This window comes from Mycteria americana, chromosome 7, assembly GCF_035582795.1.
Source record: "Mycteria americana isolate JAX WOST 10 ecotype Jacksonville Zoo and Gardens chromosome 7, USCA_MyAme_1.0, whole genome shotgun sequence".
NCBI lineage: Eukaryota > Metazoa > Chordata > Aves > Ciconiiformes > Ciconiidae > Mycteria > Mycteria americana.
The window spans coordinates 15,089,252-15,106,637 of record NC_134371.1 but is presented as its reverse complement, the minus strand read 5'-3'; the positions used below and the strand labels follow the sequence as shown (position 1 = coordinate 15,106,637).

General features: G+C 35.9%; 2 protein-coding genes across 5 annotated transcripts in view; one reads left to right on the top strand and one right to left on the bottom strand.

The window, feature by feature from the left end:
• The window catches only part of LSG1 (large 60S subunit nuclear export GTPase 1), a 352,612-nt gene that overhangs the window by 290,702 nt on the left and 44,524 nt on the right, over positions 1-17,386 (top strand). The window lies entirely within an intron of this gene.
• The window catches only part of OPA1 (OPA1 mitochondrial dynamin like GTPase), a 59,558-nt gene continuing 45,118 nt past the window's right edge, over positions 2,947-17,386 (bottom strand). For 3 of the 4 annotated variants that reach the window (XM_075507168.1, XM_075507171.1, XM_075507169.1), the window contains 2 exons: positions 5,820-5,897; positions 2,947-5,287 (listed from right to left, as the gene is read on the bottom strand). In XM_075507168.1, coding sequence (XP_075363283.1) covers positions 5,833-5,897 — 65 coding nt within the window. In that variant the 3' untranslated portion in view covers positions 2,947-5,287; positions 5,820-5,832. The remainder of the gene's footprint in view (positions 5,288-5,819; positions 5,898-17,386) is intronic. The other variant, XM_075507172.1, reaches the window with a different exon arrangement.

The following is a 17,386-nucleotide window of genomic DNA, read 5'->3' as shown; positions in this document are numbered from 1 at the left end:
AATCTTTGTGGCTATGCACAGTAAACAGCTTTTCAACAGAAATGGTTAGAAATACTTTGGAATTGGCTCTAGAACAGCACCTAGAACCAATTCCAGAATCAGTCCCACAGCCAATGGAGGACTCATTTCTGGATTAATCTCCAGAACCATGCCTAGGACCCCATCGAGAGTCAATTCGAGAAACACTACATTAGTTGCTAGACAACTCTCAGCCTTATTGCCAGTCACTTCTAGAGCCACTTCTCGAAATGCTTCCCCACTGACTGATGGGACCAATCCAAGAAACTTATCTGGAGTCAATTTCAGAAAGGTTTCTAGAACAAAGGTTTCTTGTTTCACAAGCCGTTCCAGAAGCACTTTCAGAACTATTTCCTTAATCAATTCTATAGTCAAAGCTAAAATGCCCATGATTTTTAGCATTTCTTAGAGAACAACAGCTTAGATAACTTCACCTTCTGATGTGCTACAGCACTGAGGTGATGGCAGATGCAAGCCAGACTTGCCTACACAGAAATCTGCATGGGTTTTCCATTCCAGCACCGCAGCATAAACAATCATTACAATCTCTGCATCCTTTCAGCTTCTTCCCTTTGTTTCTGTATAGTATTTTATACTGAAAAATTCTTGACAACAGCCTTGTTCTGTAAAAGGTCTATGATCACAGCCATATAGAACATATAGCACTTCTGACAAACTACAACTGTAAGAGTTACCTGACTACATAGGACCTATCTTCCAAGGGCTTTACAATGCATTTTATTTATCTTCCTGAATAAAAACTAGCAAGTGACTGATCATGGCCTGTAAAGATTTCTGCAAGGGAAGATGGATTACTGAACTAGATTACAAAATAGATTACTGAACTGGATTACAAAATAGAACAGGAACTCAATAGCTCTAAACTGACACAAAAAATAAAATAAAATAAACAAGTGCCTTGGAGATGGTAAGTCACTTATGGGTAAGTCAGTCACAGATGGGCATCCTATCAAGTAAAGTGACAGAATCCTTCAAGCTTACTTGCAATCTTCATGTCAAGAAGAAAGTAGGGTTTTTTTTTCTTTAAGCCAATTATTAAGCTCTATAGAAAAATATATTTATTTCCATTATGCAGGTGATCAGAGAGCATTCATAAAACATCTCCTAGCCTAGAAATCAAGCATCAAGAATCATGTCTGCACACAAGACAGAAGAAACTGGAAATACAGTAGTTCAGCCTAGCATGGTAGTTTGTAATCAGAACTGTAGTCAAACCTCTTTCTCTCCAGGCTTTGGAAATGGGCAGGTTTCTACTTCGAGGTCAACAGAGTTCATGCTTCCTGAGGAAATGAAAGTAAAAGGAAAATATGGGAAGCTAGTTTATTAGCTGCTGTTTTTTCAGATAGCCATACATGCTAAGTTCTTGTGAGGTACCCCAGTATCCGAGTAATCTTCACCACTGTACATCCCATCTGCATGAGGAAGCATGCAGAACATTTCCTGAAGCACCTCAAGACATAGAAACACATTCCAAATAGTCAAAGAAAACTCAGGCTGCAACTCTGCAAAAACACAGAGGTATCATCACAGACTGAGTTCATATGGCAACACCTTCACTGACATAAAAATATCCCACAGACATCGCCAGGACCAAATCCCACCAAGAACAAAGAGTTCTAACTGACTCAAGGGGCTCTGAAATATGTTGACATATTTCAACATTTCTCAGCTGAAATGATGAAATCTCTTGCATCGCTTTTAATACAATTGTTAAGAGTTACTAAGTTACATTTAAGATATACAAAAATTAAATTCTCTAAACTTTAGCTTTGGAAACACATCATAACTCCATTTAGGTTCAAAATATACTTAGTCAAAAAATTGATTAATGTATCCTTGATGGGGAAATAGAGCATACCAGTACGTTTGTAATAACTAAGTACTTCACTTGACATTTTCACCCTCTAACTTAACTACGCTTGCTTTTGACACTTTTACACATTTCCAAGTTTTTTCTTCTCTCTTATGGTCTGATAACTTAGGATGAGGTTACTAGTAACCACTCAGAAGGAATAATTCTTGACATTTGAAAAAGCACCATTTGTACCTTTTTCATGAAGAAGCAACAGAAAAGCCCTTGGCCATTAATATTTAAACCTTGCCTCATAAATGTCTCATTTCATGAAAACCAGAAATATCTTACCACATCTACATGACAGTAAAGAACATGCTTTGGAAATGACATATCCATTTATAGAATAATTATATTTGCATTTGCTGATCCCCCCTCCTTAATCTCAAAAAGCCACAGAAATTGCAGATTAGTCTTTGCTCCTTACAATAAATTGCTTTATGCAGAACCTGAAGGTAGTATATGTAATACAGAAAAATATCCTGAACTTATGCAAAACAGTTTGGAACAACATACTTTTCAGTATCACATGAATTTTAGAGACAGTTTAAATAGTTGTGTTTACTTTCTAAAAATTGTTGTAATAGTCAGCACATCCTTCTTATGCTGCTTAACATAACTACAGCTAACTATCTAAAGATACTCCTTACAAGGAGCAATTTTGAAGTGGCCAACCAGTAGCACTTATTAAGCCCACTTTTACTTTTGCTAAGTGATGCTAACTTACTAGTGAGATAAGCACAACTTGCCATAACTCTTCTTTCCTCTAACCTTAACATAAAATCCTATAAAAACCAGCATAAAATTACCTGTTGCTTATTTGTTAAGACCATTTTTGGTTAGTTTAATAATGGAAATCAAGTTAACGTAGAGTTATAATCCTTCACTGATCCTAACATGCCCCTCTCTGCAATTTAAGCTTTGTGGAGCAAATATGCAGCATCGTCAATATCACAGTTTTACAATGAGTTTTTTTTTTTTTTTCCCCAATTGATTTTGTAAAATTTTTCTTCATCTAAAAGAAAAAAAAAAGAAAAAGATATATTCCTGAATTCATGGGTTGGTAAGCTGACTGCTCTGTAATTCTCAAACCCATTGTCCCAGTAAGCATGTTTATTTTAAATGCACCTGAAACTAACACTCCAGAACCAGTCTTCATTTATGCTTTGAGTATCAGTTCATTATCTAAACTTCCAGAGAGATAACCTTTCAACATAATGATTTTTCATAAGACATCTTTGTCTAAATGTATTACATAAATTGTAAGGTTATCATTAATTTATATAGTAAGAGATAACAGTACAGTTGCCACTAACTTGGTGCTGACACAACACTTACGAATCAGATGTTTCAATATCATTAACAGTATACTTTTTCACAATTTAACAAATGAGAAAAAGAAGGCCAAAGTGACTTCTGAATTAGGTGCAATAGCACTGTGTTCAAACCCCACATTTTATTATTCCTTCAGTTACATTTTTATTCAATAAATACCTAGTTTTCATGGAATACATCATGCTAAGTCTTAGATGAGCAGCACAGAGAAGTCGGAACTAAAACTATAGGAACATCACACTAAAAAAGATGAATGCTGGGCCACTGGATGCGACATTTTGCAACATTTACATTACACAGAAGTTTCAAACAGTGATCTCTAGGTAAATGCAAAAGGTTTTTTTGTTGTTTTGGTTTTTTTGCTTGTTTTTTACAAAGAGGGATTTAACACAAGTACAGACTTATTTCACTTGCTATACAACCTAAGGACTCTGCCTTCAGAATTGTGCAAACTTACATTTCTGAAGTTATCTTCAGAGAACGATGATGACACAAGCTATGTTTTCATTTTTCTGTTCTCAAACACTCATTTTCAGGAAGTAATTTTAAACAGAAAATCCCAAAACATTCAGTTAGATTACCTTGAAATATTTAAACTTTCAACACCATTTTATGAATAGCCCTATGTTAACTTTTTGTCCACTTGACTAAATATTTTATGTCTGAACATTTGTGGAATATCTTACCAAATTTTGTATTGTTTCCTCTGAGAGCAAACAGAAACAGTATCTGTTGGACAATGTTCAGATTCCTCTCTTTTAATTGCCACACATCAAAATCAATAGCCTTTTCAAAAGGGAAAAATAAACCTAGGTCAATTTTTCCATGTACCTAACCAGACAACTGCAAAACAAACTGTTTCAGGCCTAATATCATCTTCCACAGAAGTATTCAGAAGTGTATCCAGATCATTTGTGGCAAAGTGTGGGCAGAAAAATATGGTGGTGATTAATCACCAGGCACCTGTGATACAGAGCCTATATCATGCTTAAATTTGTCAGAAGTGACATTTCTATGACAAAACTGAAAGGCAGTAAAAGAAAGACTACTTACTATTTTTACTGTACTGAATGATAGAAATCAAGTAGGCGTGGAAGGTCCTTGTGCATAACATTATTATAAAAGCAATTTTGGTCTTACAGTAGCTATTAGAAAAATGAAATTAATTACATTTTTCCTTTTTTAGTTAAGGAGGTTGGACAAGTTGGAATTGTAGGGAGTATCTTTCTACATTTCACATGTATTCGATCAGGTTACTTTGTACCTATGGTGAAGGGAGGAGTTAACAAGGAAATCAGAGTCTGTGCAATCCCAGAAATGAAATGTAATCGGCTATGATTCAAGAGTAACAACACATATTGGGAAAGAACAGGTAAAAGGAGCAGCTGCTGACATTATTTCCTGAGCCAAACCTTTTAAGGTGTCAGTGAATACCAGTCTGTACTTTACTTGAAAGCACTACAAGAATTGCTTGGATGATGCCTCTCAAGAGTTTAGGAGTCTAACAAAATCCACAACTTCCTCTCAAGATCTCAATATCATGCTTTTAAATTTGTACCAGAGTGATCAGAGAATGCTTCAACAGAGAGCATAACAAATACAAATGGCATTACTTAGAAGGGCATTTTAATGTACATACAAATACTAAAACTTTATGTCAAACTCCCAGGATCATTTGCAGGCAGGAAAATGACAACAGATAATATCATTTTATGAATCTGATCCAGCTCTACCATACAAGACAGATGCCAAAAATAAAAGCTTTTTTTCCTTTCAGGAAAAAAAAACAAACAACCTTAAATGTACAACTTCAGCAAGCTCCCAAGTTATCTCATCGACACGAGTCAGATTCTTCTGTCATATGTGTTAACTTCAAAAATTAAAAGAGCAGGTGGATTTTAACTGAACTTCTCAATCCCATGAAACATTATTTTCTTTCTCCTCCAACATTTCAGGATGCTCCCCAAAAGACAGGAAAGAGAATGCGACACAAAAGCCATTTCTATTCAGTCTTCTTTGTGCAAGGTATCCTGGAAAAGGCTGCGCTCTTGTGTAAAATTGCTGTTGAAACAGAAATGAGATTATTTTAAAATGTGTGCACATATATAACAGCACTTAGGCTTGCGTTTTTGAGAATTAATATAGAAGAAAGAAATTTGGAAATTGCCTGCATGTAAGTATTTTTGCTAACAACACAGTACCTTTAAGGAAAAAGAAGAATCAAAATGCTTTTATAGACAAGAAAAGTGTTCCCCTAATTTTGATTCCAGCTAGTTATGCCTTCTTTCTCTTAACACAGATAAAAATAATGAACTGAGAGTAATCGAATAGCCTACAGTGTTTCACAATATCTGAATAACTAGCCAGTAATTGTATTTCTACTAAGTTTCATATCTGCTTGTAGCGTAAAACCTGAAAGTATAGTTCTGCAGATTAAAAGCAAGAAGCAGCAGCAGCCAGGCACTAGAATAAAACAAAAAGGAATTTTCACAAATTCTGTATGAAAACATGTGCATTTAAAGAGATGGATAATCACTTTATACTGAACAATGAGAGAAAAGTAGCAATCTTTTTATGATCTAAACATGATTACCTGCTTGAACAATCTACTTTTCTTGATGGAGGGCTTCTATGAAGGCTTCAAGTTTTTCCTGGATTTCCCGAACTTTTTCTGGAGGAATTTAAAAGATCACCATTCAAATACCTAGTACTTAATAGAGGACATGCCCAGAAAGAAAAAAACAAACAAACAAACAAAACCCACCGCACCGAAAAACACAACACCCCCCCCCGCCCCAACCTGCAAACATGAACAAAAACTAATGCTGTCGTCAATATGACACTATGCATTGAGCTTCTTAATTACTAAGATTTAGAACATTTTTCTACATCAGAAGAAATGAAACCCTGTCCCATTTGAAGAACTTCTACAAACATACTTTATGATTCTCATGCTAATTTAATAATTAAAAAATTTACCAAAGCAATCCAATACTAGAAATGTTGTATTTCAGAAAACTGAAATTTCCATTAGGTGATGCACAGCAGAACTACTGTACACTTGTTACATGTAGGGAGTTGTTATCTTTTAAATAATGCCCACTAATCCCTTTCTCTTTTAACCAAATTTCCTTATTCTCCACAGCAAGTGTCACAAACACTACTAATCATTCTAAAAAGAGTTGAAAGCTAGTGCCCTTTCAGCAGGGAGAATTTCAGGGAACGAAACGTCAGTATTCAGGACACCTATTCAAAAGGGCATGCACAATGTTAAGAATGTTTAAAACTTGCACTTGATTTCCTTGCATTTCAGTAGTAACCAGATGGATGTGGGCAGAATCTTATTTTATATAAACACTAAAGCTGGGATTTTATTTCTCTATAAAAACACGACTTGAACACAACTACAAATAGTTACTAAGAATAAAAGGCAACATTGATTCGGAAAAATTCAGGGGTTTAGGCATTTTTCCACTCTTTTCTCAATTCCATACAACACTTGTCATCATATAACCTATTTGATTTATTAAATTGCTTATGAAGCAAGATTTAGAATGTAGCTGGAATCCAAAGCCTGTGAGATTTCCTGCTTCTCTCTCACCACATCCTCATTTGAAGCTCCTTCTGTGTGTGATTATAGTCATGAAAAACACACACACTTCAGAAATATGAAGGAAAAGGGGGAGAGCAGTAGGACAGGCAAAAATAAGTTAGATGAGCATAAACACAGACGAAATTTTTTTTCCAAGCTAAAAATACTATTGGATTAAAGCCATATGTTCTCTTGTACGAGATACAAGGTTTGAGCTTAGCTTTTTTAAAAAATCTTTTATTAATGTTTTCATCTCTTTAGCAATACCATATGTTATAAACTTGCTTTGCTGAGCTGAAATAACAGCAAAACAGAAAGAAAAATAAACCAATCAGCTTTAAATGGGTACATAAGCATGAGCAGAAAAAAAAAAAATGACCTCCAAAGAGAATGGTCTAAGAATGTAGCTAAGGGAGATAAAAGTTTCTTCCAGTAATGAAGTGACAATCCCACAGACAGTTATTAAATCAATTTTAGAGTAATTATAATAATAATGATAATAATAATAAAACCTCAACAATACCTTGTAGTCCTGTTCTAACAGAAGTAGAGAATTTTAGTTAGCATTTGAAATAAAATATAGAAAATAGCCTGCATGAGGATGAAGAAATCTCAAACTTATATCTTTATCATGCAATTCTTAGGTGATGAAGGGCAAGCCACTTATACTTTCAACACTTCAGTGCCCCCTTCCCCAATGGTGCTTATCTGCAAACACAGATGTACAGTGAGGCTGAATCACACTCTGGGTCCTAAAGAAAACACCGAAGAACTTTCTTGAATTTCAGCTGATTTTGTTTTTGTAACGTACTTTGATATTAAATGAAGATTACAGTCAGTGTGAGGGCAAAAGCTGTATCTTGGAAGTTAAGAAACAGCACTAGCTGATTTTTAGGGGGGGGGGGGGGGGAGGAATAAGAATAAGAATAATAAAAAATTCCTCGATTCAGTTCAGCAGAGAGATGAAATCTGCCAATGAAAAAAAAGTAGTCCCATGATCACTTCTCCTTACTAAGCACATTCAAAGTGTTTTCATTACTATCTTTGTAAATAAAAAAAGAATACGTATTGTTTGCATGTCAGTATATAAACCTCTTGTGTAATGAAAACATTAATTCTATGGCATTTATTTAGGCAACTACTTAGCTTGGCTTCCAATACTGATGTTCTATATATGTTTACAAAATTAGCCTTTGAAATAATGTCCTATTATCTTGGACAGAGTTGACATATTTTTGGAAGTTATTAATCCTGGACCTCACTCTCCCAAATGAGCAGCAGTTGCCAGTGATAACTGGAGATTAGATCTCATGACCCAGAAGATCTCTTCATGTTGTGCTTTCAATAGCTTTATTTTTGATGTGGATTTTTTTTTTAATTGCTACATGCTTTCCCCAAGTATGTTCTTTATATTGATCAAGCCATTAGATTCAGCAAAAGCAGGCAGATTTAGCAGTATTAAATGCAAATATTTTCCCTTCTCAACCTCTTGCTAATGAAATATCCCAGTCCTGAAAATTAACAGCATCAGCAAAAATATGTAATTACTATTTCACCCTTAAAAAAAGGTTCGTGCCAACAAAATCTATTTTAATTTTCTGATTAGGGCATATTAAAATAACAGGATAGCAAATATGTATTCCACCAGAATATACTGAATCAGCTGTGTTTGCTCAGAGAACAGACATACTAAAATTGCCTCCCTATTATGAGCACTTTATTAGTTTTTATACTTGGACTGAATTGAAATGATTGCTTAACTGTAATAATTATGAGGTCTTTAGGTAATTTAATACTTTGAAAAAACATGCTGGCTATTCTTAAAAAAGAACAGTTACAATGACTGCCAAATAGCTGCAATTATTCATGCTATGCCCTGTATTCTTAGCAGTAGTAAAGCCTTTTGCAGCAGCAGACCCCAGCCAACCTGTAACATTTTCCCACAAGTCCATTCTGTAGCACAGAGAAGCAGTCTACCAAATTGGTTTACTTTTTAAATAGCCTAATGGCAGAGTTATGAATTTACACAACACACATCTTAATAAACCAGTAAATATAAATGCTCGGGCAGAACTCGTCTAATGAGTGCAAGTGCAGGGTCTGCAATTTTGGGATAACTGCCCATGGTTTCATCAGCACCATGTGACAGTGCATTTGGAACAACAATTAATTGTTACAATTCAAGAGTCAGATGTTACCCATCTTTATTTGGGGAAGTTCTCTACTCTGTGAAATGCACAAGCTGTGTACCCACTTTTACAGGGTTTTGACTGACATCTAGATCAAAATATTAGTGACTTACACTTGTAAATTATAGTACATTTTGTTTTGAGGAAGGTTTATCAACATGCCAAACCCAGAACCTCATCTGGGTTTTAGGTAAGAATACTTACTATATAAGTAAATTAAGGGATAGACAAAGGTGACCTGTTGCTCTTTCTAGGTTTTGTGATACTGTGTTTTTCCATGTACAAGTAAACCACAGATTAAAAGCATTCAGCTTGCTAGCAAATTATTTTTGTAACAGACTGAACTACCCCTGCACTGTTATACAATGCTCCAGTATCACAGAAGGCTGTTGAAGTACTACACTCTTATTATACGGTACTGCAGAAATTTAAATACATACTATCGCTTACACTGGATTCTAGAAAGACGACGTAGTCTTTGGTAGTTTTAATGCAGACCTGAAGTTACAAATATATAGTTCTTCTAGCACCTGTTAAACAGTGATCAAAAAATCAAATTAAATCAATGAAAAATAACTGTAACTAAGCCCTTGTTTCCATCTTTAGAACAGTAAAATTCACAGGCCGAGGGGCAATGAATGGCTATTCTACTTCCCATTTACCCCATGTTTACCTAAAAGATAAGCTGGTTCATACATCAACTCATTATGCCTCTTGATCTAGTCATGAATATTCCCATAATCCTCCCTCCATATCCCATAAAACTTCACTGACAGAATGAGGAAATTCTTTATTCAGACGTCTTGAGATCCTCATTCATGCTCAGTCTCTCCTTATCTCCATATGAAATGATACTGCTACCCACTTATTTTCTTTTCATTAATCCTGTGATCCTAAATCTAAAAGGCTCAAAACCAGACTAATTGATCTGTAATGAGGATTTGGATACACTGTGAACACAGAAAGACGCAGCCACAGATAAAGTTTGCTTTTCCTAATATCATAAGCTGGTCAGAAGGGAAACCCCTGAAATATTCAGTCTTACAAGGAGTGCTTGCTTACTGATTGCTGCTTTAGATAGCTGAGCTTATCTACTAATTAAAAGTGCAGAGGCTGGGGAATCACTGCTAAAAATGAAACAGCTAAAGTAAGTTATCAAACAAATCTCCTGAGGTAAGGCCAAATAATCTCAAAATAATATTAAACACAAATTACAAAAGCAAAGTACATTACTGATTTATTTCAACCATGCCCTAAATAGCAAGCAAAAGTTTTCTAGGTATTTTCCAACTGCATTAATTGGTTTAATAAAAGACATGGCCTCTGCCCACAAAACCTGTCTTGCTTATGCTTCTGAAGATAAATGAATTTTGAGACATTCAAATCATACATACTTACCTGTAAAAAACCAATGGTTTTAGCACAGAATTTTAAAGATGTTCATGTTTGTCTGTGCCACAACAGGGAGAAAACTGCACGAGTATTTTAGGCAAATCAAAAAGCTTTCCCTTCCCTTGTTTACAAGTTTGCCCATATGACATCAATTTTCAGTTGCAGCATCAAGAAAAATTGTAAAACTTTCTGGACACAGATCCATCTTTATTTTGTACTTTGATGAAACTTATAGCATGAAACAACCAAGATAAAAATGTGTTAATACATCACCATAAATCCTCCTGTTCTACATTAAAGTGATTTCTACCTCCAACTAATGTTTACATGGCTTTGATATTTGAAAGCTCATGGTTGTTACTCCTTTTGCTCTGGATTCTGCTTAGACTTTAGTGTCGCCCCCCCCCTTTAAAAAAAAAAAAAAAAAAATCTTTCTTCCTTTCTTAATCCCTTCCTTGCCTATAAACATTCTCACTGCTTGCTGTGCTACTTCTATGTTATGGTTAATTAACCATAGAGGCAGAAATGTTGAATTTACTGCTGTGAATGCATCATCTTTCCTCTAGTAAAAAGGAAAGCCCAGTCTGTAGTCAGATTTCATCAGAATGCCCAGAAGCACACCATTAAAAACTGGAAATGTCGATCCACAGTTTCCTATTGAAAGCTGAATTTTAGCTTAGGGCTACCTAAGACACAAACCCCACAGTTGTATACAACCCCCTATGAAGAGCCAGGTGGAGAAGCGGGGGGCGGGGGGGGCAGAATCATCACTTTGGAGTTCAGCCTTTTGTACCACATTTCTGGACTTTCTAAGGACCATGCAAAAGCTTTACTTCTTGTTGAAATAGTATCACGGCAGCACGCTCCCAGCCACTCCAAATAACGCCCCAGAAAGCAGACTTTTCCAGCCACAGTTACAAGACCTGCATCAACATGCTTTCTCGTGTCTCGCACAACCACAGCCTAACAGCTACTATAATTTACTGATCGTTGCAGGGTCACGTCCTGCTGAATTTTAGAAAATCCTGTGAAACTACCCATCACATTTTTTGCCAGTTTCCTCTTGTTCACATACCGTATTTTCCTCTGGATGAGGCCAAGAGGAAAGCTAAAGGTTTTTTTTTTTTGGGGGGGAGGCAAAACCACCCAGGCTGCCCTTAAAGAGACAGAACATCATTTATCAGCTGCAAAGACAGATTTATAAGTAGAGGGCCTCCTCTGTTCCTTTAAGGCTGCAAAACAGATGGGAAGTGAATGGACAGTCAAAGGGTCAAGAAAACACATGGGAGGTGCTGCTTGTCTGCTCTATGTATGTTCCCAGCCTAAGAAAGAGGTCAAGATTGTAACTGCATGGCTGGGTGCAGGAAAGGCCTTTTCTTTAAGCTGTTACAAAGACAAACGCTGTTCCTCATCCTGCTGTCAAACTGCTATAAATATTGGTTTGTCAAGAGAGTTTCAGCAGCTAAAAGATTTTCAAAAAAGGCTGAGCAGGAGGATGAATCATGTGAATGATTCTTAAACAATTAGCTCATTAGTGTAATAAAAGCACTGCAGAACCCTGGAAAGTTTAAATGGAATTTGTAATAGGTCGTGTAGTAAATCCATGAATCATTAAAAATATACAGCCTTTTAAATGCAAGCTTGCAGAAAATAGCGAGCATGCTCTTCAGTTACTAGTAGTTTGAATGAAGATGCTAACTGATGCTACACCGTAGTAGCTTTCCTCTACTGTTACAAAAATGTTTCTTATATGTATTGCAATCTATAATGAGATTTGAATTTGCGGCCAGTTTAATTGAGTTCTTTCTATAAATTCTGACTTCAAAATATGCTCACTGGGATGAGATAATTATGATACAAAAATTTTGTAAATACATTTATAAATCAGACATATAAAGCTAGACATCCACCATTATATTCACCAGTGTTACTGACAACTTTTCTACTTGCCTTAAATCCCTTTGCTATCCTGAGATAAAAGGTATTTTAATCTGAGCAACATCTAGAATACCTGTATTCCAGTTATCAGTTTCAGAAAGACAATGAAAAGGACAGGGACATGCTCTAACCATCGAAGTACATCAGGTGAGATGCTTTCATTACTAAATAGACAAAGATGTTTGCGTCCTCTCAGAAATATTATTTTAAACTCTAGAACAAGACAATGTGCTAAACACATTATTTTAATATCACTATTAAAATCTCCAAGGGTCAGTCAACATATCAATTTCATGGATATGAGTTCATCAACAACTGCCTGCTAGTGACCTGGTTGAAAATCTCCTTTTGCATGGCATTAACAGGAGAAAACATGAAAGAATGTGCTTCCTACAAAGACATATATATAGTGTACATTTTTTCTTTTCCTTGTTGTAGGTGAATCCTACAACAGGAAAAGATCACCTCCAGATTGTATGTTTAGCCTGCTGTAGAAACATAATAAAAGCTGAGTCTTAAGTAGTCATTTTAGACAGGGGAAAAAAAAAAAAAATCACAGCTGCCATCACTGAAGTCACTTTTGTTGCAAGTATTAATATCACATTAATTATTAATCCTTGCATATCATATCTGAGCAAAGGTATCAGCTGCCTGTACAAAACAGTATCACCTTTATTTCAGACTAAAGATAACCAGGCAGCAGTAGAAGAGAGCTTGTCTGAAAACACTTCAGCTATTTTTACAAGGTATTGAGCATTGGAACGTTATTTTAACATTACTACTAATGCTTTTTAGCACCAGAAACAGGAATTGTGCATTGTGCTGATGAAATTGTAGATTACTAATCAATCAATGTCTTGACCTACAGCTGCCCCAGATGCACAAGCGAGACCTCTGCAGCTTAATGAAACTGCTTTGGCAACACATTTCCCCCCTCCTCAGTCGAACAGAACAGAAGCTGACTGTATTTCTTGGAGCGGTCCCTGGGGCTCCTAGGGCTGGCAAGCACGAAGTCTTTCTGTCTCTGACAGAGCATGTGAGAACTGAGGTATGGGGCTGAAGCAAAACTGACAACTATGAAGACTACTGACTTTATACAAGATATGTTTCTACGGCCTATTACACATCGGTCCTGCTTGTCTACAGAAAAGAAACTAAATATTACCAAATCGTGATGTGAGGTCACAAACTAGTATACATTTCTATACTGTCATTAAGGTTAGCTTAATGAACAAATGATTATTAATCTATATTAGGGGGCAAGTTTATGAGAATCATGACGTCTGCAGTAGCAAGGTAGTACTTGGGCAACTTTCAGCCCTCTGTCTCTACCTTAGATTTTTAATTAAAACTGCTTTAATAACTCAGTCTTTCAAAAGAATTTAGCTGTGCTGCTTACTGGACAGCTAGAAGGAGGTTAGTAGCAGAATGACAAGGCAACCTCATAAAACAGACTCACATCTTGAATTAGACTTATGGACACAGAAAGATTTAATTTCAAAATCAAAACTGTTAAACTAGAATGAATCAGAACATGATAATGCTCATTATTTTGGGTGGAAATAATGAAAATTATAAAGGCAAACAAGAAATATTACCCAATGATTCATCCAGTGATGTAAAAAAAAAAAAAAATTAACTTTTTCTTATGCAGAAAGGACATATACAACTATAAAGGTAAATTACTTACGTAAAGGCTACTGTTACCTTAAGGCTATAAAACTGTAAAGAGACTTTAACATAAGAAATAACTGATATATGTTGGTTCTCCACCCAAAATAAAGCATATTCAGTAGTAAGCTAGATAATAAAATAAAATAATATGCTATCAGGGCTATTTACGTGAAAGTCTCTCTAAAATGTGATGTTGGTAAATGAAATGGTGATGAGATAAATTTGTAGATCATAATAATAAACTTCATTTTTGATAGTCAGAAACTTAAGTCATCATGCCCTGAAGAAAAAAAGGTTGTTCTATTATTTCTTCTTAGTTTGTTATCATTCCTAGCTGAAAATAGTTCCTTCCCTTTTGTTTTTATATAGATTTCCAAATTAGAAGCAAAGTGGAGTCCACTACAACATTAACAACGCGCAACATACACAACACTGACTTCTCCAGCTTTTGGAAGTGTGAACGTTACACTCCACAGTTCCATACTAGTTCAAAACAAATGCGTACATTGGTCAGTTTAAAAGTTTGCATTTATACAAATAGCAATCTCTCCATGATAAGTACCTATTTAAATTTTGATTAATAGGTACCCTCATAAGCAACCAGTACTAAAAAGAAAACAGCATCCAATTAGATGTTTTGATCCTTGCATCATTAAGGAAATTTTAGGAAAAAACCAAATTTGGCAGACAACACCAGAATGACCCTCAAGTACAAGAGACATGGGTCTAGGGTAAGATTAACAGTCATTAAATACGTCATTACTCATGTAGCAGTTTATCATCATTTTTCAAGTCAACTTTAAGTGATAGGCTTCGCTTAGTCAGTGACAAATGTGCTGAACTTTGTAAGGATCCGTTTTAGAACCTGGACATCAGTGCCTAACTCTTCATCAATAACTTTAAGAAATCACAGCAGACAGACTTTGGTCATCTGGGATTCTTAAGTTAAGTAAACCATCACTCCATCACAGGAGGTTTACAAGTGATGTATGTTCTCCCTTGAGGATTACTTCCCTCTCTGAGAAGATGCAGCTTTTTAAAGCACTTTCTGCCATGACACAAAGCAGGAACTACCTTATCTGCACTTTGACACAGACCGTCCTACACATTCTTCTGGTTTTAATTCATTAGTTTCGTGCAGCTGCCCCAAAACTCAGAGGAGAAAAAAAAAGAAAAAAAAAAAGGAACTCAACCAGTGTCTTTCATGTCAAAGCACACTTGCTTGGGTTAATTTCATAAATTATCTACATGGAATTAAAAACATGATAATCATGCAAAAACAATTAATTTGCATTCTAACAGAGTACCAGAAAGTTAGCCAATCTACTAAAAATAATGGGATGCATTGTTGTTGGCTTGCTTGTGTTCAAAGGTAGGGGAAATTGAAGACACGACCACACAGACTGATTCCAAGCACGTTGCCCTCTGACTTCCTGTGCCACGGAGCACCAGAACCTCTACAGAGCTCAAAGGGAGCACAGGAGTCATACTACCACCAGCACAAGCTGAAACTCGTGAGACGCAGACAGCCCACATGAGCACTTTGTGCTCTAAATGACAGCCAGTCTCTGATAAGATGCAGACCATATTAATGTCCTGGGGGAAGCTGCTGGCCCGGGACTGTGAAGATAGCAGCTACCCTGCACATGCTTATCAGAAGTTGGAGATCTGTTTGGTGATTCCCAGAGGGAAATGGCCACCCTGCTTTTGTCTGGTTAGAAGGCCACAACATCTCCTTGTGTAACTTTCTGCCAACCCAGGATCAGACTATAACTGAGTGCTCCTCACTGCTGAAAGGAGCAAAGCAAGACTGCTGCCACTTCTGTGAATTGTCTTACAGCTATGAAGTGACCATATTTCAACTTACGTAGCTTCTAAAACACCAATATTTAGGCATTGTGGAAGAAATGAGAGCACAAAATAACCGTAATTCTGCATATTCTAATAAAATTACTCCTCCATTTGGATTTCCTAGGATGCTTTCCTCTTTCTCATGTCTGTCTTTGAGCAGCAGGGGCGACATCTGGGCTCTACATTTAAATATCTTCAAAATTATACCTTTTTTTTCCTGTATCTTGTAAACACCAAAAACCACATTGGTTCTGAACAAGCACATTAAGCATTGATTTAAGGACTACTAACCAATGTCTTTTGAGCTGTTTTGTCTGCCTCTGGTTTCTGGGGGAAAATTACATAAGATCTGTTTATTTGAGAGAAGATCTTTTCCCCTACAGCTGAGCTTTGCCCCCTATGAAATGCTGTGACCTTTTAAAAAAGTTGAAGCTCATAATAGAAGAGAAAATGGAAGCAAAGGCTTTAGAAAGTCAAGTTAAAGAATGATTTTTAAGGAGCAAATGTAATCAACAATGTCATGTAGGACAGAATTCAAATCAAAATAGTGTTGACAGTCATCTCAAGGGACTGAAATTTAATTAGGCTACAGTAATGACCACAATATAGGATTAGTTTCACACAACTTTTTTATTCTGCAGCTAACAAATAAAAGAAAAAAAAAGTAATCACAGAGCAAGTAATTATCTGCAAAGTACTGCTCACAGACTTTATCCCCAACTTTGCATAAATGCATAACAAAAAAGGAGACTTGCTTGATTTAAGTCAGTTTGTTACAACAGACACCACAGAGCCCACTCAGCTTAGCCAAATACATCACAGGAATTCCAGATCCTGAGTCAGCAACTTGCATATGGAAGTACCAACCTTAGGTAACATTAGCTTTCTAACTCCATTAAAACAGCAAGTTTGTTATATTCATATATGGTATTAAATCATTCATGCTCAAAGTTTGCAAAAGGTTTACATTCAACACTAATGGATTCAACACAAGAGTGAAAGTAAGTTAAGAATTTAATGCACTGACTTTAAAGCAATGACTTTAGATATAAAACTCGAAAGTATTTTACTGTAACACTGGTTTATTTAATTTTTATATGTTTTAGTCTTTACAAGAAAATAATTAAGTTCTGCAAACTGTTATATTTCATAGCTTACAAATGTATGACAATTTAAACAAATGGCCCTAAGCTATCTTTTCTTCATGTGAGGGCTCACTCCTCAAAAGTTTCAAAAAGCTTTTGTGCAGAATGAAGTCTCAGCTAGCCCATGACACCTGTACAGGTGTCAGTATTACTGACAAATGAACTTAGAGGCTGACCCCTTCACATTCATACCTAGTAATTTCAGGATCAAGTTTCCACAGGCATACCACAAGTCCCTTCCCACCTCCTACCAATGACTCTCCCTGTGTAAATGCACATGGTTTTACTTATAATTTGGTGAAGTTCTGGGTTTTCTTTTCCTTTTTTAACTTGTGAGGAAACAGGATATTGGATGAATAGTATGCTGACCTAGGAAAGA